The 25705-nt window shown below is 44.6% G+C and overlaps 1 protein-coding gene across 1 annotated transcript; it reads right to left on the bottom strand.

Moving 5' to 3' along the window:
- Positions 1–943: 943 nt before the first annotated feature.
- Positions 944–25705, bottom strand: LOC139050896 (uncharacterized). Its single transcript, XM_070527713.1, has 8 exons — positions 25616–25705; positions 17064–17277; positions 13293–13382; positions 10834–10875; positions 9205–9330; positions 8066–8202; positions 3372–3447; positions 944–1370 (listed from the first exon to the last, which is right to left on the bottom strand). Exons 2-8 carry the CDS (start codon positions 17166–17168, stop codon positions 1281–1283), a joined length of 666 nt encoding a protein of 221 aa, XP_070383814.1. The 5' UTR covers positions 17169–17277; positions 25616–25705; the 3' UTR covers positions 944–1280.

The following is a 25705-nucleotide window of genomic DNA, read 5'->3' as shown; positions in this document are numbered from 1 at the left end:
CCGCGACGTTCCTCTATTTCTCCCAGTGGCGTAACCCAGACGTAACAGCCAGGTCGAACCGGTTCCAAAGCACACCGTGACAGAATACGGCCCCTGATCATAATTGTAGTGCTTCCGCCGTAGTCCTATCATATCCTCGGCAAACCACAACAGTGGTTGTTGTCACACCATATTTACTATCATCGTCGTCATGGTTGCCGTACAATCGTCATCACGCTACAGCATCGTTTGTGTCATAATACCGGCATAGTCCTCCCATGGTTGCTGTCAAGCGCGAATCCTTCTTGTTGTAGTCTTTAACACCACGTGTCATACTGTTAAGTGCCTCGGACTGCACACGATTGCCCCTTTTTGCCGTGTTTCGAAATCTACGTGCACAGGCCGTTGCAGAGTGCGCTAATACTTTTGCGCCACCACTGTGTGCACTTACCTGCACAGGACTACACTTACCAGCCAACAGCATTGGACCTGGCGAAACCAAGTACATGGTGTTAGATGCATAGCCCAGAGTAAATGCTTGTATCGCAACTCTCTGTGTGTCTTGGTTATTAGGCTCCTGCTAATGAGAGACCAGTGCCACAACCTTATACCAACAGCAGCGTCGTAACGCTGTCTAGCCAGTGTTGGAAGCCGTTTTTAGTGGGACATGTTGCTATTTGGCAATGGCAAGTTGACGTCATCTTGAAGTACTTGTTTCCAGCTTCGAATTTCGGCACTGCCGTGCTAAACATGGGAGCTCTTGCATTTTTCGCAACGTGCTTGGTCATTCAATTTGACTCAACGGTTTCGTTTGTCAGTGGTAAAGATATGCCATTTTCATAGCACCTTTGCTGGATAAATGTGGAAAAATGCAATTCGAGAGGAAACGTAGTCTTTTATTTACTCTTGGGTTATTGGAAAACAGTTGGCTATGAAACGCCCATCAGAAATAAAACAAAAAGAACAAAGTTAATAAACGACTGTTTATTTCCCTTTAGCGAAAAAAGAATACAATTGATTAATTCCCAGCAAGTTGTCTTTCTCGTTTCCCTGAACTGAAAGGCGGGCTTGTCTACATTCTTTGCATCCCGACATCTGAATACAGTCTCCGTTCCCAGGCATAGAGCCCTCGGCTTAGTGTTCAGTACCAGAAGGCCAACGCTGCTGAACTACTACAACGCGCCACAGCTATCAATTCTCCTGCACGTTTGTGTTCTTTGCCTGGAGGCTACGACATATCTAAAATCTTAAATTATACGCGACCAGCTCCCTACAAAGTTATCAGAAACTTCAACCAAAAATTAGCAGTTCCGTTTCATTGCCTCTTCTTGCAATCGGTGCAGAACCCTTTTCAGTGGCATTTCCAGTTTCCTTACTCTTTCTTCTAATCTCTGAAAAAAAAAGGTTTACATTAGTTAAGGCTACCGCACAAATCAATATTTGTTTGCTCCTATAACCACCGCATACGTTTACATGCCTAGCCTTAGCATTATGTTATTCCGTCATTAGCAAACCGGTTGAGCTAAACTGGTTAACCACTCTGCCTGTCATTCTCCACTTTTTCCTTCCTTCCTTCCTTCCTTCCTTCCTTATGATATCATTATTTGTTAGGCATCGCCATACTGACATTAGGCACAAACATTTACGTTTTCAAGGGTAACTAAGACATGGGAAACTATAACTTATTTTGTAGGTTTTCGGGGTTCTCTTTCAGAGAGGAAAATAAGCAATAAATGCATGCACAACTTCACAAACCTTCATGTCAAAACACAAATATATCAAGAAATGGTTTGGAAAATTGAGCAACAGTTTTCAGTCTGTCACTTTCTGAACGCTACGGCAATATAGATGTGTCACTGATGAAAATTGTCCTTTTTTCACTACGTGCTAAATATGTAAACTTTCTAAAAAGAAAACATTAGTTCACGCAACAATAATTCATTGTCCATTTTACACACCAAACTATTACTTGGTCCATCGCACATTTGGAATTTAGAGGAGATTTAGTGAAGCCGTTGGTTAGGCAGTATAAAACTAAATGCCATGCTTAAAATTGTGTTAATTTTATTTTACGTCAAATATATTCCCGTGCAATGCCTTGGTTCATGCTCCGCACAAGCCACAATTTTAATCTGATGCAACTCATGCACTACACTACGCACGAGCAACGCCGAAACACAAACACCAAATCAGGCGCATGCGCAGTTTGCCCCACGTCGTCGAGAGAGTGATGTCCAGAAGATGAATGCGATGTGTGATGCTCACCATCCGCTTAATTCTCACAAGATATGTGTGCACACAGATATATGGCACATATGTGAATTGAGTTTAGCATTGATACCCCTTGTGTCATAGTGGCAGGTAACTTATTTGGTGTACTGGGGTATACCCAGTCACAGGTACGCAGTGGCATCTTTCCAGTGGCTTAAAAATCAGGTGGACCAAGCATAAGAACTTCATGGAAATCTAATAAGCGATTCAATAGCATGCGCTATTCGATTAGGAGGTCTGTGGAATGTGGAGGCACCTACAGGCTGACAATATATTGCAGCTAAGTCTCATGTTGCAACTTATTGTTTTATTAGGATAACGAGAGGTGAGCTCGCTGTCACTAATTTGTCAGTTAACCCCTCCTGCGCTGTGTGCATAATTATGTACGCGAGGATAGTGCTTCAAAAACAAAAGCATCGATTGTAATTGTATTATTTAAGATACGTTGCGAACATCTTGAAACACTTCTAATTCAACCTGCGCAGCAAGTTTGATTAATACGTGTTAAGTGCTTTATTAAATACACTTGGAAGAGAGACGGCTGGACATTTGCCCTCGGCGTCAATTGGGATCGATGTAGCATGTTCCCTTCTGTTATTGTTCCAACAACGTTTTCACATCACGCATATCTTTCAAGTGACCGGATAGGTGCTTTTCATGTTTGTTAGAAATGAAATGAGTATTGCGCCATCTGACGATCCTGTAGGGAGTTCTCGCACGAAGGCCACATTGTGTTAACATGACAAAACACACTGAATATATGAAAATTACTCATTCCGTCTCAAGCTCTAAGGGTTTCATTATTCGGAAAGCACAAGTACCTACATTTCAAATGGAAATAATTATTGGGTGCTCGAAGGCTTAAGATTACTTGCAATGTGCACAACTTACTCGGGAAGTTTTGCTAAGTGCTATGCAAGTGGTGTGATGTGCACTACTTACCAATGAACCAAACATGTGAAAAAAGACACAAGTTTGCTCTGAATGTGCTGCATCACCCGTGTGGCAGCACCACTATTTGGACGAAGTAATTAGGTTATGGCATGTTGCTAATAATCGGCCTGTAGTGGACTCACATGCGCAAATTCACAGCAGATTTGAGGTCGACAAGTGACACTCACATTTATGGCTTCCTTGAGTTCGTTAACTTCTTCTCTTTTCTGGCGTATTCCACTGCCGTCATACAATGTCTGAGAACTTTTCGAAAAAAATTAAAAAATAGACAAGTCACACACTTTTACTCAGATGAGCTGCCTAGAGGAAAGTGACAAAAAAACCTCAGAAACTATAAAGCTCTCAACCAATGAGCACAAGTGCTCGCCACATGCTTCCAAGGTAGCCTCATTTACTCAGCTCCTAGGACTTCAGTAAAGTCAGGTACAAGCAACTGCCTGATAACTTAAAATTTCATTGACTGCACTGAACATCAACGTGTTGGGAGAACTGAATATTGAATAGAACAAAACAATTATGAATTCCGCATAAAATACCAGACACTTGAAATCCTGAACATCTTACGCACATATCAGACCAATATCCGTCTGTGGGTTATATAATTTCAATGAAATCTTTGACGTGGTGTTTTATATAATATTGAAGTTTTGGCAACTATGACGTATAAAAGGCTCACGAAGACTGTAAAGTGCTTCAACGAGTGCTAACTTATACCCCATTAAGATGTTAAAATCTCCATTACTTGTGATACGTGAAAATTCATAGCGCCAGGAATAACACAGTTACATTTTACATGTGCTTACATGTAATAATCCCAGCGTCTGTATTTCCAGTTTTCCCCCCGTTACCTGGCATCAAGAAACGAGGTGCAATTTGCTGCGGCATCCCTGTGCTCATGTGAATTTGTCTTTCCCTTTACAAGCGCTACGATGCCCAAGTACTTGGTAATGTGTAAACATTTAGTTCACATTTAAGGCAGTATTAGCTGGTCTTTTTAATAAAGACAACTGACATATTTATCCTCCACAGTATTTTCCTTAGATCCTATATTACCACGCACCTCCTTTGCCAATGTTCAACTGTGGAGATCTTGTAAAGCATGATGGATGATTTTAATCCCTGTGCCCGCCCAGTATCCCTGATAGAAATGAAAACAATCCAAAGTAGATTGAAAACGAAAACAAAAAGCTCCCACAGTCAGCGTCTTGTTGGTACTTCTGTCGTAGTTAATGTTGAACTGGACATCTATACAGCAGCAACAGAAACATGAGAAGCATCCTTACTGTTGCATAAGTAAGCAAGTTCAACAAAGGTCATCGTAAGCAATTTCAGTGCAGAATTGCACGACAGAGAAAAGAAAGAATCACATACTTATAACTGAAAGTCACTATCAATACAAGCACGCACATTCACAGACATATAAATCGAGCATGAACTGCAAACGCTTCAGTAAATGTAGTCACATGGGTTGCATATAAAGAAACTGCATATCCTTGAAAAATGACGAGCAACTATCATGAGTAAAAACAGGGTAAAGAAGAGTACTCACAGAATCCACTAAGCATCAGTTTAATATAAAGATATCATGCAGCAATAGCATAATAATAATGCCTGTGTAAAAATAAAACCACGTCGAACACTCAAGCACATTTTCACGAACCAACCATTTAGTGAACTTTTGCCGTCCTTGTCTTTTCGGTGCCTTAAAGCCTTTAATAAACAACACTTATACTTCAACTTTGAGTAAAATTCTGGGTCTTTACGTGCGAAAGCCACAATTTGATTATTAGGCGTGCGATTGTGGGGAATTCCGGATTAATTTTGACCACAGGGCACGTTTACCGTGCCCCCATTGCACGGGACGCGTGCGCTCGTGCATTTCGCCCAGATCGAAATGCGGCCGTGGCGGCCGGGATTCGGTCCCGCGACCTCATGCTTAGCAGTGCACCACCATATCCGCTAAGCCACCGCGGCGGGGCTCAGTTAAACTTTTCCTTAACCTTATCGTCTCAAAAAGGAAGCGCTCTCTTAAGGTAGACCGTGAGGTACCTTAAGGAGCCATGTATCCGGTGCAAGAAGGCTGACCACTGCAGAGCGCGTGGATTTCGGCACCGAAACGGAAAACCCGACGTTCGCGAAGCGCACCACTACCTGAAACTCATGTGGTCTGCACTCAGGGACCGTCCGTATCCCACAGAGGTAAACAACGACGGGAAAGTTTCTCGATAAACGTAGCTTCTTCTTGTTTTAAATCGTGCTGTCCACCCTCTTCTCCCCAAGTGGCCACTCACTCCGAGCCCATACGATTGCGATTCTCTCGTGCTGCTACTTATGGTTGCCTCAGAATAAGGCTCGCACCCACGAGGGGGATAGACCACACCGGACGCTACTTTTTCAGCTCCTTGCCCAGAACAGAAAGGGAGGGCCTAACTGTCAGCAATAGGAAGGAGAAACGACACGTCTTCATTTCTTACACAGGGAGGACGGGGTGGGGGGGGGGGGACTGGAGGGGAGGCTGGGGGGGCTGGAGAGCTGGGGGGGGGGGGGAGGCAGGAGCTAGACACTCGTATGAGTGCTGCTGAAGGAGGGTATATTCCAAGTATCATACAAAATTTTCGCTACGCTTGGGCGTCTCCTCCCCAGACAAAAACACCGACGGCCTTTTGGGAAGTCGCAAGGCGTAATAAACAGTCAAACGGCAAGAAAAGCAGGCAGCTCACAGAGGACACGGCACACAATACGATTACCTGGCAATGAACCATGCCGCGGCGCACATGCAAAGCACTACAAGCGCACAAACACGCACAAAAAAAATTGAAGAACAGATGACAAATGTTGCGGCGCGAGGGACGCACAAAACCGCAAACTCGCTTTATATACACTGCTTTTGGACAGCGCGTTGTAATGTGCTTCTAACTTCTTATTTTTATTGGCTGTAGCTACTTCGAAGCAATTTGATTTAAATAAACCAACGATTGCGGCCAAACAAGAAGCTCACAGCCTCGCTCGCATGTTCGTCCCTTATGACAACAAGGTCACCGAGCAAAAGGCTGCCTTTCTGATCTAATAAGGCTACTTTTCCGAACACACCTTGGCTTTTTATGCAACTTATTTTTCCCTACTCTTATAAAAGGGCGTCTTATGGCGTTGAGGTTTGTTCGGGAAAAGGGACTAAGGAGCTGCTCCAAAGCAATACGATAAGCGCAGCCTTAGTGTTTGTGCCTACTATAGACCAGACTTGTACTGCTTCGAGGGGGCAGCCACCTTTGGACAGGGACTGCGGGGATTTGCGGAAAGAATGAAACAGCAGCCGTGGTAATGCTCAGCCTTTTCTTGTTGCATAGTTCTCGCTAGCGTTCGCTCGCCATGGCTTTATCGTCAGCTGATCAACCCGCAGATCTGCGAAGACTGCGCCAACAGTTTGTGACCAGATTAGACCATAGAGGAACATGCCTACGTAAAGACCGGACACTCGAGCCGTTTCGCGGCCGAACAAGTAAGTGTCTCACCACCCGCCAGGTGGCGTAGCGATGTGCGCTTCCACTGTACCTCAAGGGTAGACAGCTTATCATACGTCTACGGGGTTACCTCCATGCACGCGTCCGGTTTCCATAGAGACGTTGATGTTGCGCCGGTAATGTGCCGCTGGTTACGCCCACCCCACAACACTTTTTTACGCGTTGCCTCGTTCTTGCGGCAAGGTGCTTCCTTCCCTCTGTAGAGATGGTTTTGCTCACTCTTGCGTTAAGAAAATTGCTACCAAAACGTTTATTATGCTGGGTAAGCGTATTTTGGGCGTCTAGCACAGAATCTGAGCTGTGGCACTCGTTTACCGCGCAGCCGATTGATTGTTCTTGCACCCATGTTTTCAGGAAGAGCTTTGCATTCCTCCAATGCGTAGTTTTCCAAAAGTCACTCGTAGGGCCTTTGGTTTACAGGACAGGGCTCATTATATATGGCTCACCCGTACGAGCACACAACCGTTTCATTTGGCGCGGTTCCAGCATTGTAATGGACATTTGGGATCGTTTGTGAAGGATGTTTACCTCCCTGCAAGCTGCATGCACCTGGCCTGGTTCGCAAGTGTCACTTTAAGTTCAAGCGTTGCTTGTCATGGCTGAAACATTCTTCTTGTAGTCTGTGGCTTTATGAAGTGTGTGATCCAATATTTTTGCTGTCCACTTACCTATGTAAACAAGAAAAAATAAGGTGTTTTTCCATGGAACCAATGGTTCCTTTTGTGTGCAACTGAGAAAAGGGGCTCCGAATCGGCAAAAGAACGGCAATAAGGCGATCACTGATCGCATTACTTTTCCAATATACACGAGCTCATTCAGCCTTTCTTGTTCTACAAGAAGCTTGGCAGCTTTCCCAGCAAAATGTTTGCGATCAGCGAGTCTATTACGTCCATTTGTACGACATGCCTAAAAGTGAAATATTAAAGCTCTCTCCTGCTCCGCTACAGACGACGTACAGACCATTTTTGCAGCCGAAGGTAAAGCAGATTTTAAAGTATTGCTATCGAAACCGAAAGCAAAACAGAGCTAAAACACTCGTCTAAAATCTCGGAAGGCAAAATTTAACGGTCTGACAAGCAGCCCGGAATGCTGGCGGCAATGCAATAACTCGGCTGCAGGGCCCTACGGGAGTGTCCGCTCTCTACCAACATGTTTCTCCATGATAAGAGTGATATGCTGTGCGTGCATAATCACAATGCTTTTCGTTCTTAAGCGGTCATTACCAGCGGCCACCCTCATTCGCAAATGAGACGTCAAGCATCACGTGTCAAGCTCACGTACACCCTTGTCTATACAGTCAGCTTATTTCTTTCCCCGACTACCGGGAAAAATGTTTGACTCACCTTGCAGACCCGCCTGCCTTCTTTTCTTCCACCTTTATACGGCACTGCATTATGTGTTCTTCGTAAACGGCTTTTCTCATGTGTTCGACGCACTCCGGACACTCTGTGATCTGTTCCGGGCAGGCAAGCACGTGTTCCTGTGACACCAGTACAAATGCACGATATAGGGCCTCTCAGCACTGCTCCTCTGCCATGGTTCTCCGCTGCACTTTCACCTAACGGCCACTGTGTAGCTCTGAACTGTAAGCGAGAGTTTTCAGAAGGTTCGCCAATACAGCTTTCTTGCAACTTCAGCAACTTTCCGTTGTCGTTGTTGATAAAAGAGGGTACAAGCACAAAAGTTTTAACCACTTTGTTTCATGATCAGACACCCTTTTTACTTAGTAACAAACACAAAGATACGCCCACGTGCAAGAGGAAATGAGTTTAACGCACCTATATACTGCCGTAGGCTCAGGTATATTCTGCGACTATACCGAATTATCGGTAAAACATCGATAAGCCGACGTCGTTGCAACCACGACTGTGACACTGATTACGTACATACGCTATCACCGGCACGATTTTCACAGTTCGGGTGCTCACTACAGAAAAAAAATGTGTGCGTGTGTGCGTGTGTGCGTGTGCGTGCGTGCGCGTGCGTGCGTGCGTGTGTGCGTGTGTGTGCGTGTGCGTGCGTGCGTGTGTGTGTGTGTGTGTGTGTGTGTGTGCGCGTGTGTGTGTGTGTGCGCGTGTGTGTGTGTGTGTGTGCGTGTGTGTGTGTGTGTGTTCATCTGTTCCGAAGCATCGGCTGTTATACTTCGCTCCTCGAAGTGGCACCAGGTGTGTCAAGTGAGCTCCTGAAAAACACTCTGCAATGCGGTGATCGCTGTTTAAATCGTGGATCCGGAGAGCCTCGAAGAGGGGCGATGTAATTCTAGGGCATTCCTCTTTAACTTACCGATAATTCGCCTCCACAATGTTTTGCCCTGTTTTCGTCCGTAAGAAATAAGCAACCCTTATTCGAGTTGCTCATCAAGTAATTATTCCTCCCAGACGGTGCATCCTTGAATAACTTTATCTTTTAGAGCTGTATTAGACGTAAAGCCTCCCTTGGCAATACACCAAAGTTTTAAATTAGAAAACAAGTTTGTCCTTACTTTAATCTCTTGTCTTTCCCATTGTTTATAGCAGTAAAGACAGGTCTCTAATCCGGAAACACTGTCGTTTTGCCGATCACCGTCACCTTCACCCGTCGAGGCCAAGGGCGTGCTGTCGTCACAATCCTAGAAGTGAAATTAAATTTTAGATGATTACCGAACGTATAAAAATGTATCTACGTCATATGTATCAATCGTGTTTTGTGAAGCTAATTGCCGTTCTTCGTATTCAAAGTTCAAACGCGTGATGTGACTCACATGTACAGGGTTCTAAGCTAAGAGCAGCGAACTCCTACAACTCACAATTACATGGAAGTGCGAGGTGTAATATCGCTCGATAAAGGATTTTTTACCAGTATGTATGCAGCATTACCAAGTATGCATGTTGGAGTCTCAATTACGTCACTGTTATAAGTGCAGTAAACAAAACAACGCATTAAGGCAGATTCTAAATTGCTCACGTTTCAGTTTTTGAGCACTGTACTTCAACAGTAGCAAGCGTGAGCTAGGTTGGGATACAAAAAGTAAAAAGATGTTGAAAGCGGCAGTACGATAGCTCGAAGAAAGATAGGCAGCCAGACAGTGAGGGAAATGTTGCAATTAGGCTTGTTTGGTTGGGTGTAGGGGGTTTTGACAGAATCGTTTCGAATATTTTAAACCCCTCGAATAAACCACGAAGGAACAATACAGTTGCAAAAATCTTTGCTGTTCAAAGAAACCCAAATAAAGACATGAAAGGCCAAGAACGGGTGCTTGCTAGAGAAAGTACCGTTAGCTGAAGGCTGGGCGAGTAGGTTAGAGAATGAAGCCTCAGACCAGTATCGACGATTTGATATTTTACTAAGATGACTTGTGCTCATCCCATTCGTTTGCCTTTATATTTGCGACATGCGATTTCTTCAGACGAATTCATTCTTCAGCAAATATGTTTTCAGTTTTATGTTAGTGTTATTTCGCTATCACTTCTTTAAAGATATATAGTCTGTTGGTAGAACAGCATACTGCTCGCTTGTCGACCCACCCCCCCTTCCTTTACACCGCATCCATTTCTATATGAGATAAACTGTCTTTTGTATCGCAAAAAAGTGCACAGTGCTCCGTCGTCAAGGTCAGCGACAACAGTTTGAACAATTTTGTCACAAACTTCACCCTTTTCGTGTCCTAAATATTTCCAATGCTGGGTTGGATGCTTTGCTTCCTTGATGAAGAAGTATGATAAATCACAAACATTGCCCCAAAAGTATGCGTCGCGTATCCGTCCCCAAGTGTAGGGCAGTCAGATGCATTTAAACTTGGCTATCCTCTCTGATTTGGCTTCTCTGTCTCACACACGCTAGTTCTTTATATCCTTGACGTGATGTGTGACTCGATATTATTAATAGGTGGTCTCTAAATCCGAGCCAAAACAATGGAAACCACGACTACCATCGACCGCATACTCTCAGTGCTGCTTTGAAAAATTAGAAGCGAACAATCAAAACAATACGGCCGGTAAACATAGCTTTCGTTTATGCAACTTTGCTGGGCTATCGAGTGTTTACATTCATTACATTTTGGAACGACTGTGTAAAGTCCGTTGTCTGAGTCTTAAAATTATACTTGAAGGCAGCAGCCTATGTGACTACTCACCGAATTCATGAGAGGATTATTGTGCTCTCCCAGGAGGTGATCCTGCATACACAGAAGAACATGTAAATGAACAATCTATGATCGACATTACCTACGCCATGATCTCTTTGTCATGGACGTTGTATCTGCTGTTGTTGTCGTTGTTAAAATCTTTTTATTCTTACAGTGTCTGTTGAACGTGGAAGGCGTTCAAAAATTATATTGTGGCTAAATCAACTAAGCGTTACGCGTTGTTATGCTAAGCTTACAAGCAGCTGAGAAAGTTTATTTTATTCTGATACATAGAAACACAAAATACTCAAAACAGACAGCAAAGGGCATTTTTAAAGCAGCAGAGCTTTTTTTATGTCGAGGCCTTTCCTGAGTTTCTGCCAGAAAAGTGTAACCAAATAGCTGTCACCGTCATCAATGGCCTGCGTTTGGCTCGGGCAGAAACAGGCATCAGGAAAGCATAAACACAACTGAATATACACTGGCTTCACCTTCAAGCTACCTGACGGTTCAGTCAGTGCTGTCCGCTTTGGTATCCATCGCTCAGGAATCCCCAAGCGATCTTGGCTAAACTGCAGATGATTGTGGTTCAGCAGCTATGCAGGGGCTGATTCCCACACTCAACAAATGTGGACAGGACGTCCGTGAGCGACAGAATAGTGTCAGAACAAGCACCAAAAATGACGTCACAGCAAGCGCCTAGAATGTCCGACGAGAGCACGCAAATATAGAGCTCACAGTTTTTTTTTTGCATTCCTATCCATGCAACAGCACTTTTTCTTCAAAGCAATTATAAGAAATTTCCTAGTTACTCAGGCTCCTCCGCCAGAAGGCGGTACGACAACGGACAGCACCAAGTTTTCACAGACAAAGCCTCACGCACGTCTCTGTCTGCGCTGACTGCAACGTAGCCACCGTGTTACACTAGAAATAGTGTCGTCAATTCACGTGTAGGAGGACCGCAAAGCAAGGAGGACCAGACTAACGAATAGTCTAGACCCTTGGGTGCATGTCCGATTTTCGTGGGTACTTTTTTGACGCGGAGCATTCTTCCGGTTTTGGCTGTTAGGAACTGCCTTCACGAACGCTTACACTAAACTAACTGCAATGACCTACAGGGCAGCTTGCGATGTTTCCTGTTGCGAAGAGTACGTCGGACATTTTTTCGTGCCACCTTTCTCTATCTTAATCACTAAAAGAATCACTCTCCAACGCATTACGATGACTGAACTATCGGCCGTTGCCCATGCGAGCGCTGCTCAAATACTTTCCCTACGGCTCGTCGCCACAATCCTGTGTACCCCTTTGGCTGGTACACCATCCCGACGAGCAGCCACGCTCAGTCGTGCCCTGGAATAGGGGCGCCAACCCTGCAAGACGGGAGTCACCATCGACAAGAAGATGGAAGAACTCGGTCTGACCGATGAATGACTCTGTAAATTAGAGCAGTAAAGTGCATCCCATCCTATCCTATCTAGAAGGTGACTGTTCTGTGTGGACACCTTTCAATGCCGAGCGCAGTCCCCGCGCGTGCACGCAGTCACCAGGTCATTGCTTCTCTCTGTGTAATGCTTTTACTACATTAGTTAATTCACTCCCACAGCTTAGTGTAGCCGATTAAGCGATTTTCAGGTTCATACTCCTGCCTTTTCTCTTATATTTCTGCACCTCGAAATCTAATGGGTCCTTCATTACGTACATCCGCAACATGGTAACAATCCGTAATTTTTCGTCTTGTTCAGAAACTATGATTCTGCATAAGATGTTACAAATCATGCATCACTTTCTATCAAAACATAAACTGTCCACCCGAAAATATTCGAAAGCTGGCCGGGTTATTATGTAGATGCACAGCATTGCGAAATGTTAATAATGACAATAATAATAATAATAATAATAATAATAATAATAATAATAATAATAATAATAATAATAATAATAATAATAATAATAATAATAACACATGGAGAAAAGAAATTGGATGATACTACGTCGACCCTGTTGTGGCCACGAAGAACGCCATATGGAGGTCGCTTGCTCAGAACAAGCTTTCTGGAAGTTTCTCGAACTGCCCGAATCTGTACAAAGCAGGACGCTGAAAAAGCGACTTGGATCTAAAAAAAATCTGTTGCCTGTCAAGCAGCGTTGTGCCAAGGTTGCGGCTTGCGCGCGGCGCCTATAATTAGGCAACCGTCAATCGAATGCGTGCCTATCCCACGAGAGTTTTATGTTCAGGGCTGCTTTAAAAGAAGCAATGGGCGCTAGCTATTCTTTCTCTCCCTCGTCTCTCGTTTTTTAAACCAATTTTATAGTTCAGGTGTTGGCAGATATGCATTGGATCAGCGCAATAATCCCTACCATGCTCTTGGACAAACTATTTAGCAATAAAGGACCAAGTATTTAAGCTTTGAGACAACCCCGCGGGCAACGTGATCCCACATTCAATGAGTGCAGCAAATGTTTCATACCGTCATCGCGGAGTAGGTTTTCAACGCGGCGCATCTGGGACACGCAAGGATAACGCCATCCAAATCTGTGTTGTGACGTGGTTCCGAAACCTGAAAGGTACGAAAAATCAACATCACCACCACCGTCATTGTTATCATTATCATTAGGCTACTTTATGTCCCTTGCAGGAAGAAGGCGTTTTCTACCGACGTGCAGGTATATTTGCCTTGCGACGTACTGCGATGCCTGCAACTTCGCTAGTCTCACCACACCACCTGATGCTATCCCACCTTCTACTGTGTTTCTCTTGAATTGGCAGATGCCCTTGTTTTAAGAAAGGCCAGGTTATTTCGTCTACGTATTATTTGAACTAACCAAAGCCAATTTCATCCTCACCTTGGATGAACCTACTTGAATACATAGGAAGGAATAAATTTCTAGGCTCATCTTCAGCTGAACCGACTTCATCGAGGTTACATTGTAGAGATAGTAGCAACCACATTTTCATTTGGCCAGTGCTAGGGCTTCCATTAAGGGGAAAAGTCTTCGTGTTTTCGTCCGAGTGCTGCAGGACCACGAAGAGCCAACTGGAGTACCGCGCGGTGGAGAAGAGGAAAGTAGTGGGTTACGCCACGGGTTAGCAGTGTAATCACGTGCAGCCAATAACACACTACCGCGTCGCATGGCACCACGAATCACAGCGAGCACGCAACATCTGCTGCAGCCAACGAGAAGCCGCGCTCGGCGACTGTTGCGACTGGTGGGGGGGAAGCTGCTGGCGTTGTTCTCCTTTTGCAGATAGTTTAGCAGCGTGTCAGTGCAAGTACCGTCGCAGTTCATCGGAGGCTGGCCACGGACGAGGCTGCGAGTTTGTCTGATTGGTCAACGCGCAACTATGGCTGAAACGACAATGTGAACGTGCGTCGGCTGATGCTGACATTCATAAAGTACTCAAACAGATGGCTCACGGCATTTTTCTTCAACATCACATACTTGATTAGCCCGTCGCCTTATACTGCAACTGATGACATTGCGCACTCGTGTAAGAGTCGTAAAAGCGTGCTTGTTGTAAACTGTGTTGGTTGGATTGCTCAAATGTATGCGACGTTTGTAAGATCAACTGAGAATGTTACTGTACGTGTGGTGTTCTGCCCGGAAACTGAGAATAAATAACTCTTCCAAAACGCATGTAGTTGAGGGAACGCCACCACTTTTGGCAGCATGCCTGACATTACTATTCCTTAACTAATGTTACGTTAGTTGCCTCGGGTGCGCCCGTAGGAACGGCGTCGCCTTAAGAGAGGCTGCTCTTTCCTGTAGCGCTGACATTGTAGCTGAATGAGGGAACAAACGCTAAGCAGACAGACTGCGTAAATTTCGTGAACGTGCAAATGAAACTCCTGCACAGAAGGATCGCTTTCTCGATGTTGATGCAGAGTCTATAAGACAAAACTCCCTAACAGTGACAATGCCACCTATGTTCGAACGTTCAGGCTGTGGGGATTTGACGGGCAAAGGAGACTGCCGTATGGTATGCCTCGCGCTTGGTCAATTACGTTCATTGTAGAGCGGCATACACCTATACTGGCACATACCCAATAACCCAAGTTTGCATCAAATATGTTCACTGGAGACCAGCCCAGACCGAGTGCCACGTACCCAATTTTCCAAGTAGGCATCATAGAGTTTCTTCGAACAGCGGTGTCAATCCAGACCCGCGTCCACATTGACCCATACTGACAAGATAGAGGTTCATTTTCCCGCACACTTAATGGCCCAAGTTGGTCGAATGGTTGGTTTAGCTCCTTGTTGCCTCAGCAAAGCAGCCCCATGCTCTACCCAATCGATCACTGACCCCCCAGGGACCCATGGGTATAGGCGGGGAAATGGTTAAATACAAACATAGAGACATACATAGATAGAAAAATAGATATACATCCCCCCTGAACGTGCGTGAAGCAGCCTAATAATGCCAACGCATCAAAGGATAAACTCTAAGTACCCCCATTTTGATTCTATATGTCATTATTAAATAACGACCCAAAATTCTGTAAACAGCACATATGAGGACATCTGAAGCGTACAAAGTTGACAGATTGTACACCACTCTGTAGTAAACCACTAACTACTGCCGTCTTACGCTACCATTTCCTTACATAAGATGCAAAGCCATATATCAAGTTTGTCCGTTTTCTTTGACGCAACAAACGGCAGTTACGTAACTGTGATTTTTTTTTCAGTGACCAAGCATTCTTTGTCAACCATCCTGTGGCTTGGTCTAGATAGCTCGGCACTCTGTCAGTCGGTCGCTGGTCGGCTTTTCGCCCAGTAGATTCAGTCACTTTAATATAAAAGCGCGTCCGGTGACCGAACTCGAGCCTTGGCCCACCAGCGCTGTAGGCATGCTCTGACCATTGGGCCACAAACGCAAGTGCACTTTTCTCGTGCCAACAGCAACTAGCTCTTTCAGATTTCCGCCACATTTTCATCATGATGAATATTTACCATGCTATGGGCACCTGCTCACAACGGGATACTGATGAAGAAGCGGGTGGTACATATCGTGCCACCAACTACCCCTTCGAGATGATCGCCGCCTCCTGATCATTATAATAGTTTCCATGATATGGAACATACCCAGAACGGAATATCGGCTAAGATTGGTGTCGGCGTGTTGATTATTCAGATTATTTCCCTACTATGCACGTACCCACAATGGCGGATTGAGCACGAAGCGCATCAGCCTGTTGAGGATGATGATGATGGTTTGCGCAGAATGACCCATGCCTACAACTGGCGATTCACCACAACGTGACCAGTGCATTTAAAATACAAAAGGGAAGATTGTATGAGAAATGTAAGCCAATATAAGGTTCGCATGGGTGCGCGAGAGCGCATGCGCGCGCCAGTTTCCTTTACTCCGAAGACGAAGCAACGAAATTGCCTAATTTGTAGCATTTTATTACCCGTTTCATGAAAGCTTCGCGGTTTACATAGATTGCAACGAGTGCATTCGATCTGCGTAGTTCGTCTTTTTGCTTTTTCTTTTTTGCATTGCAGAGATACAACAGTTTAAAGTGAATTATTCAGTTGTTTTAAAGTAATTATGCACAACTTCTTTTTCAATGGTAAAGTCATCTAAATCAAAATTCTTCTTCCAGGAGCAGCTAGAATTTAAACTATTCTCTCAATTGCAACACATTTTATTCGAATCTGGCCAGTGGTTTTGTCATTAAAGCAATTACGCGTTTCACATTAAATATAATAGGGAACGGGGACATCACTTCTGGCAAAAGGTTCTTCTTAATCTCAACTGAGAAATAAGCTGTATACAGCTGCGGGTTCTCCAATCTGCATGGCAGTCTTCCTGTCTCTTAAGGTTACGCGTATCAAGTTTCATTTCATCGCTCGTTTTGTAATCCTTAGCTTCTACCTCATCAATCACGCATTTGACAAAAACACAAAATGATGTTAACATGAACATGAAAAAAGTTCTCGAAAGATTTGATGGTCGTATAGACAGCGATTCAGAACATGGAATGCCATCGGCGTCGGTCTTCTGTCCACCTTATGTACACTCTTTTCCTTTGTCGACATAATTACGTAGAAATTATTTCCTCTTGTGCTGATTTCATCTTCCCACCAAAGTTCTAAAATTATTATTTGATAAACAACAACAGCATTTGAAAAAATGATAAATTTTTGCGCATCAGTAGTTATGTATCTTTTATTACCTTATCTCTATTCTACACCAGGTTTTTCACCTTCAAAGGTGGGAAACATTTACATACCTTCTTTTTACGTGTACGAATGCCATGAAGTTGACAAGTGTACGACGTGATGGTTTCATAGCAATGTTCGCACAACTCGTGCTGGCATTCTAGTTTCCGCAACATCTCGGGGACAAAGTTGCAATTCACACAACGTCGTATACCAATGCCGTCGGGGTGAAGTATCCCACATGACACGATAATATTGTCCTTGATTTTAACTCCCAGATACCACCTGTAAATGAAAACAGAAACTCAGTTTTCTCTCCACCCTAGACACACACACAGAGTAACAGTTACATAATTCTTACTTGATAAATACCAGGCTCCCTATTTTAGTGGAAGCTGACTCATTAAATCTCTCCTGCAGCTAATAGCACAATTCTGCTGCATCAACTGGCTGATTTGAAAAGGTGGTCGATTCTGACACGATTATTCGCAGTATAATGTTAAGTAATCTAGAATTGACGTGGAAATTAAGGGTATCAGAAGCGCTATATTTCTGGTTAGTCACAATCATACAAAGCGGCTGGCAATGAATCTAGAAATATACGTCAGAAGTACAGTCTGTTGGGCTTGTTGGTCTAACATTTTAAATTGCCAAAACAGCGCCAAAAATGCACCTGCAAACCACACGGCTCGAGTGGCTTTAGTCGCATTCCATATCCACAAAACTTCATGTATCTGTCTGAGCGAGCCATCTTTTCTTTTTCATGGCGCCAAACTGGACTTCTCGAACTCTGCTATCTAAAGCAGGCAGTAGTTTTGTTCACCTTTTTTAGTTTTGCTTATGTTTATCACCTTCGCATGGGAAAATGGGGTAAGTCATTTGTGCGTGACTCATCTTATAACAGAGCAGGGTGTGTCGATTGGAATAGATAGTTGGTAGTAGCGCTTATCCACGTCTTTCATGCCTACATGTGTGTGTGTGTGTATCTTTTGCGCTTTTTTTTATTTACAATGAATCTAGTAAAAGCACACAGGCAAGTTGAATTATTATTTTAACAGGGTCGTAGATTGGGCACGTTGGGGATGCATATTCGTAAATGAGCCGCGCGAAGGTTATGAGTGGACAGGAATTGCTCAGCTTGATAAGAATGTTGAAATAATCCGCGGAAGAAGCAAATGAAGGTGGTCGACGAAGACACTTGCCGCTAAGGGGGCCTAAACCACACCCTTCGCGTCAAACAAGCCATCCTTTACCAATTAGGCTACCATGGTGGCCATGTTCTCGCCCACTTTCTTCGACTTTCTGTGCAAGTTTACCCCTGGGAGTTTTAGCCAGTGCCACTCATGGTCAAGGCGGCCGATGTGGAACATCCTTTTAACCGCAGGTGTCCCTTGGTACTTACATCCTTATTTACCTGATTATTTTTGTACTGTGCGGCGCTCGCTAAAAATTTGGCGGATCCCATGTACACGTGCGCATCGGCTACAAGCGAAGCTTTCTTCACCTCCATACCGTATTAACATGACGTAATATTTCTGCGGAAACCCGCAAGGTGTAGAGCAGTAATTAATAAAGGGAAAATCAGACATGCACCCGTTCGTAGCGATTGCTACAAAGGAAACCCATACGGGTATTAACGTATTAACGATATGCGTATTAACTTATATGCGGCTCAACACTCTTTGCTGAAAGACAGCTGTGGTCCCCTTTTGATCGGTCAACTTATATCTCCACATACGGCTGCTTCTGTCGGTGACTACTTCACTTCTTGCGTTTTGTTCCGCCTTCTCTATTTATGGGATTCCTAGTGGCACATACTATTTTTGGGGCATCAGTCAATAACCTTCATATGCCTAACTATATGCCTAACATTTGAGTGGGGTCGAGATTGTTTACGCTTTGACACTGGCTGCCGGTGCGGTGAAACAGGGGATAACATCGCAGATGTTTCCGTGATAGCAGTATAGGGACCGTGGGAGAGGGCGGTCCGCATATATTGAAAATGTAGAAGGCAGAGCGCCTTTGCAACCGTGATTGAACGCGAGTGGCTGAAAGGCCGCCGGTGACGCTTGACGCCCCTGCAACCGCTATGAGAATACGCCGCATCCCGCTAACGCGGTTGACGCTAAATAATATATATATATATATATATATATATATATATATATATATATATATATATATATATATATATATTAACATAATTTGACGAGGCCAGGACAGAAAGACACTCATGGTCACGACGTAACCATTGTGAGCATACGCCGCGCCACCTTAACGTTTTTTTACGCCAACCTAGCCTGACGTGGCTGACACGCAAATAGAATAATCCGCACGGCGTAACCACTGGGAGAATACGCCGCGCCACCGTAACCCCTCTTACGCTAACCTAACCTTACGTAACCTAGCCTAAACCTAAACTAAACCTAAGCTTACCTAACCTACCTAATGTGGACAAGACGCAAATGCAATAATCCTCACGGCGTGGGATCAGGCAATCGTTTTCCACCGTGGTTGCTAAGGCGCTATGCGTTTATTTCACTCAAAGGGGACCACTCAAATATGCTCCTGCAAAGCGGCGGGCGCCCTCATACTAAAAGCGTGCCAAGAGTGAAGCTACTTCTCCAGGAGGGCAGGCTGGGCCTCTACTAAGGCCCCTCTTGCTCCCCCGAGAAAATCAGTGATGTTTATTTTGAAGGTAGAGTGTCGTAAGCCGCGAAAAAGTTACAATCCGGCATGACTGACTCCGCACCAGCTCCGCATGCGCAACTAAGTCTGTCTAGCGTACCTAAACTTAGACACATCGATGACCAAATCAGTGCCCGCTGCTTGGTCTGTTTCACCGCGCCAGCAGCCCGCGTCCGAGCATAAACGAACTCGACCTCACTCCGTAATGCCGGCACGTCTATAGAGACAAACGCACAGAATACGCGCAAAAAACTTCTCCTCCGTAGAGACTAGACAGAGTCACATATTGAAGGAGCAAAATCCCCGATTCTCTCTCTCACACCCGCTCTTACCTGTGCCTGCGCAGAAACGTCGAGCACCTCAAGAAATGCCTCCGCCCACTGTACCTAATAGCAATTGCAAAAACTCTACCGGTACACGTGGGGGTGGCAGGGAACCAAGATGCGGACAGGATGGCTCGAGAGTACACTAATTACCAAGCGTCCAGCGTCGGCAGCCTCGAGGAGCCAGTGCCTCTACCCGAAGCGTACTCGGCCATTTTAGACAGTTACAGAGACAGCAGGACGCAATACTCCCCAGCGCACAAATCCCTTAGCAGGGAAGAAGCTGTCGCATGGAGACAAATACAAACAGGATCGTACCATAACCTTAACGTGCTACGTAAAATGCACCCCACACTATATAAGGACAAACGTCCATTGTGCAATCAGAAACCCACATTATGCGACATAATCTGGGCATGTCAACAAATTGACGTAGCCCCTATCATATCGCGCCCAAGTGCGGAGCAATGGGAGGAACTGCAGTCCAGCGACCGCTGCGCAAGCCAGCTAGGTCTAGTACGGCGTGCACGACGGACAGCAGAAGCCAGCGGAGCTCTGGGCTGAGGGCAGCCAACCATTGCGATAGAGGACGGACGAAGAAGCGGGTGAAGACCTCCGGGGAAGAACAGGGAGGAAGACTCCCCTGAAGAATCCGCCCAAGCCACAGAAGAATACAATCACTAGAGCTCAATAAAGTTTTCACTCACTCACTCACTCATTCTCAGGGATATATAGAGGCACATACCCTGTGCACCCAATGCAGTTGTATTATCGGTAAGACAGCATTCAGCAGCTGTCAAAAGCAGCAGCAGCAGCAGCAGCAGCTGCAGCAGCAGTGGGAAAGTCGAAGAAGGAGGTAAAGAAAGCTTCGCTTAAAAAACAGTATGAGGTTTTGCTTTCCCAAAACCGCCATCTGATTATGGCGTGTGCGGTAGTGGGGGGACTCCAGATACCCCCTGGCGTTCTTTCACGTGCACCTAAATCTACGTACAAATGTCTTTCAGCGAGCGCATTTACATTGAGCTCTCATCGAAATTTTCCGCCGCAGCCGCGATCAAAGCCGCGATCTCAAACTCAGCACTGCTGTGCCCTAGCCATATTGTTACTGTGGCTGGCACGATTTTGACTAATGAATAGTGTTTGAAAAAATAGCTTCTTAAGCATTCTCTGTAGGGCACACGTCGCCAACGCGAAATCGTAGAAGAGTGGTAAGGAAGTCGTATCCATATAGTAGCAGAAACCTTGGGCTTTAGAGAAAGATTTAATTCGGGGTTCCTATCCAAATACAAGAAAAGAAGAAATCGTTTTTCGTTTGCAAACAGTTCAATAAGCTCAATGAGGCTTGTTGCATTTAAAAGCAAAAAAAATAAAATCTAGTGACTTTTCGTAGAGACTTTTTGATTAAGGTCATCATTTATTTTGATAAACATTTTTGAATATCACTCATCTTCAGAAAACGAAACTATTTAGCTTACAACTATGTAGGTGTGCAATGCACAACGATATCACTAATTTGTAAATATAAATTTCATCCGTTGGTGCGGTTAAAGCGGACAAAATTGATGTAATATAGTATAACACATGGCTGTCAAATAGACCACTAGTATGTGAGTATGACTTTTGCAAAATCCTTGCAGACAACGTAACAAATTCACGCAAGCTCTACATTATATATCAAGTCTTTCCGGTTTTTATTTTCTAACTGGGGCTGTTTTCAGACCTGCGATATCTGTTTTTGGTGAAGAGTCCGTATTTGTAGACATTGGGCCTGCTTTTTTTTAAGCGTGCCAATATTTGAAAATTCCTTTTATAATATCAAGACATTAAATCGGAATTAAGCATTCGACAGTCACTAGGATTTAGCATCATCTCTCAAATGCAACAAACTTACTTTAAAACTGACCAATTGGTTATTTTAATAAAGCGCTTCTGCATTTTGCATGTATTTGAACAGGTAGAATTGGAGCGAGTGCAAAACGGAAGCTTCCTCTTCAGAGCAGGGACGAGAATTAGGCCTACGCCCTTGTATAGAGTAGGAAAACACAATATTAGATTTGTCTTTCAATTCTAACAACAATGAATTTTCACCACAAATTTTCGAAGGTATACCTCGAAACTACTACTGAAACAAACGTTGCTGCCATGTAAAACTTTTTCACCTTAACAAGTAAATCGCACAGCTTCTTGCACTAAAATAGAATAAACAATGCCTATGTCTACCCTGCACTATGCCTTTTTTAACGGAAAGCATAAGGCAAGGCAATCCACTAACCTAGTCAGTGATTATTAACAACTGTCCATATAGGCACCAAAGAAAGCACCGTGCTGTCGATATGACCGAACTCAATTACAGGTTTACCGGCAAGTAAAAACTACGTAAGAAGCAATGAGTAAACGAACCCGCCGTCTCTTTTAACGAGCTCCATCGCCGTGCTGAAACAGCCCGAAGCAGACGTATACGTAGGCGCACTATCGCGTTAGAAGGAACCTCGGACCCGGTGCCGTGTGCATAATGCCGATAGCAGCGTTATGGTATTTTTCTTCCCGTTGTCGCTCTTTCCTTCTTTCTTTTTTCTGGAGCCGACGCCTCGCCCCTTCGCGGGATATGCTGTGACTCACAGAGGGGGTCAAATACACTTCTTGCATGAACTGGAGATATCGTGCGGCGCGAAGCGATCCTCCAACAAGCTGCCTATCTCGGAGGTGCAGTACCGGCTCAGTGATGTCGTCCTCTACTAGCAGAGGGCGCCACAACCCAATCTGTATTGACGTGGTTTCGATGCAACAGGAAGCCATACCCATATTCAAATAGTATAACTTATTTTTTTCTGTATACATAAACAAGGGAAAGATACGCAAAAATATTCACAAAAATAATCAAGAATAAAGCGGAAGCTGAGTGCAGAAGTAATTGCATACAGAGCACAATTGGGGCTGCAATAAGTATGATACGGTGCGATGAAACGGGAAAGGAAAGTAATGGTGGCAGCGCTAACGTTTACAGATGGCCAGTTTGTGCTTAAAATCAGACATCATGTCAGTGTTGTCATTCAACCATAGGTCGGTTGGCCTTGGGGCACCAGGGTAATATTACAAATGAGGCATTGCAGGATTAAGTGGGTTAGCCTCTGTTAAAATCAGAGAAACGCCGAGCAAGATTAGTTTTGAGGAAACGCTCAGAAACATCGATGAAGATAAATGGGCACCTTAAGTGCTCGGATATATTTATCCCAAAAGCGTCGGCAGGGAAAAGAGAAAGAAGTCAAGAAAGTCGGTGACCAGGTACAGGGTATTTGATAATATGTCTAGACAGTGAGGAGTCAATACAAAGAAAGTAAGAGAAACAGACAGTAAATTCCAAGCAAAAGATGGAAACCAAACAGACCAGGGAGATAAAAAATAATGGGAAGCAAGAAATTAGCAAGAAACATTTGTACCATAACACATGATGCTATTGAGGCTCAGTCTGGTTGGCTTACAACATACCGGAGCAAATATTCCCCACTGAATGAGGCTGTGCGTGAAGCAGCAAAAATCCGGAAATAACTTAGCACACCTTAATGAAATGCGAATGTATTCACCTAGCGAGAGCGTTAGGAAACGTAAACCTTCCAGATGCACTGGGATTTAAAGCGGATGGAAGGCTTGACCTTTCCGCAGCCAATATACATAAGAGACATTTGGAATATTGGTACAAAACAACAGTGACGAAATTGAGAGGAGCGGGCCCGTTACAGGTAGAGATAACTATATACAAGGCAGATATAGAGGTTTTAAGAAAGAGAGAAAAGATTGAGAAAACAGAGCAAATGCTAGACTGTTTAATGTCTATAGATTACTTATTTACTCATGCAGGCTAGGTTACTTTTGGTATCTGTCCAGCTTCTAAAAGAATCATAATAAATCATTATCATCATCATCATCATCATTGTGTTCTGGCGAAAAGTTCAGTGCAGGTATGGTCTAGAATATATGGCTTAATCGCTCAAGTGAGGAATTGGCACTGACTTGTCAGGAGCAGCGACCTTAAGCAGGAATTTTTCTTTCTTCTTCTCTAATATCAACCAATATTCCAGCTAAAAAATTTCACGCTGTTCAAAATTTTGTAATCTTTGTCTTTATTTCTAAGATTGATTCTTCCATTTTCCTAAGTTTGCGAACGAAATTTGCCGAAACTGCTCCAGAGAACGAACACACTGAAATCGCGCGTCATTTGCTTTGCGACTTTACATGAAAGAGAAATTAGTCTAATAGATGAACTTCATGACGGTCAGAGTGCATGCGCCTCTGCGTCCGGGCATCAGGTGTGACGCGTCTACACGTACGTGCCAGGCTTCAGAGAGCGGCTACACTGACGTCAAACTACCTTAAAGAGCGGGGACTAGAGCTATCTTCTGAGAAGTGCTTCCTGGTTGCCTTCACGTGCTAGGCAGGACCCGAAGAACAAACTTACGCGTCCTCCAGTTGGTTCAAATTCAAGAACTGAGAATATGACTTGGCCTTCTGAGATGTGCATCTTCAGAAGCGATTATGGTCATCGCGTGATCACCCAATCACAACATATATCGGCGTCGATGCCTTAGAAATGTGCACCAGGCATTTCGCCCGGATTTCCACCACACCACCTCGCCTCACTTCCTGTTTCTAGGGCACACTATGCATTAAGCGATATTATTGCTTTGCCTCGTGCAACGCTTTCCTCGAACTTGAAACCTGCAGAAAGGCCACTATTACCATTGTGGTGATAGTGGCTGAGGCTGATAGTGGCTGATAGCGGCTGATAGCGGCTAGCAGAAAAGTGGCTGAGGCCAACGGCAACAGAACAACCCTGAAGTATTCGCGTTTTATCCTGACAACAAGAACGCTAGAATGTGCACGTGGTACGGACACAAAGAGACTTCTGAGTACGCCTTATTCAGGAGAATCATGAGATCATGCACAGGGGTGGTTCCAGTGTTCAGATGACTGAGTGAATGTCACGATGCTTGCAAGTTGAAGGAAGACGCAAAGAAAGCTTCGCTTTAAAATTTCATATCATGAATGACATCGACTTCAATTTCTCCGCACTCTTGTTTACCTTTTGACAGAATGTCGGCGAGGTCCCGCCTAATCTTCATGATCCACTGTAGCTTTCTCTTGGGCTTGGTCCAACCATTTGCTCTGTCCAGTTTCCAACCATTTTTGTAATTGTTCATGCACATAGAAACCCATCAGCCAGTCATTTCACTGAAAAAGGGAGCAACCAAGTAGGGCGCGGGCGATTACCCTTCGACTTTTACAAGCCCGTGCGTACCCTAACCTCGCAGTTTTTGATGCCATATACCCCGAAAGATATCCCAGTGCGGACTGCACTGCCTGTGGACTAAGGGCAACATTGGACCATGTGTTGTGGGAGTGTGAAGCCATCAGCTCCTCCTTCAGCGAGGATAGGTGGGCTGCGCTCTTGGGCAGCCCCGAACTCAATGGCCAAACCCTGGCCATCCATAGTGCCCGCGATCGGGCCGTCAAGCTCGGCTTGGCGGTCTCTACGTGGGACTAGCTGGGTGGAGCGGGGTCTCCCCTGCGTCTTCTCTGGACCATAATAAAGTTACTTCACTCACTCACTCACTCACCAAGCAGCCGCAGCTTCTTCCTCGCACTTGTCGTCTTGGGAAGTGAGGTCGCAATGGCGGCGGTCGTCAAGAAAAGTCGGTCGAGGCGGC

Source organism: Dermacentor albipictus, chromosome 10 (genome assembly GCF_038994185.2).
Source record: "Dermacentor albipictus isolate Rhodes 1998 colony chromosome 10, USDA_Dalb.pri_finalv2, whole genome shotgun sequence".
NCBI lineage: Eukaryota > Metazoa > Arthropoda > Arachnida > Ixodida > Ixodidae > Dermacentor > Dermacentor albipictus.
The sequence above is the reverse complement of the archived record's forward strand: the minus strand, read 5'-3'. Positions and strand labels throughout refer to the sequence as shown.

What these genes read in the sequence shown, in the direction of transcription:
- LOC139050896 (XM_070527713.1), bottom strand. Translation starts at nt 17,168, where the DNA reads ATGTTGCGGAAACTAGAATGCCAGCACGAGTTGTGCGAACATTGCTAT. An exon ending in TTCGTACACGTAAAAAGAAG is followed by an intron (nt 13,383 to 17,063) that starts GTATGTAAATGT and finishes CGTACCTTTCAG; the next exon opens with GTTTCGGAACCACGTCACAA. An exon ending in AAACCTACTCCGCGATGACG is followed by an intron (nt 10,876 to 13,292) that starts GTATGAAACATT and finishes CTGTGTATGCAG; the next exon opens with GATCACCTCCTGGGAGAGCA.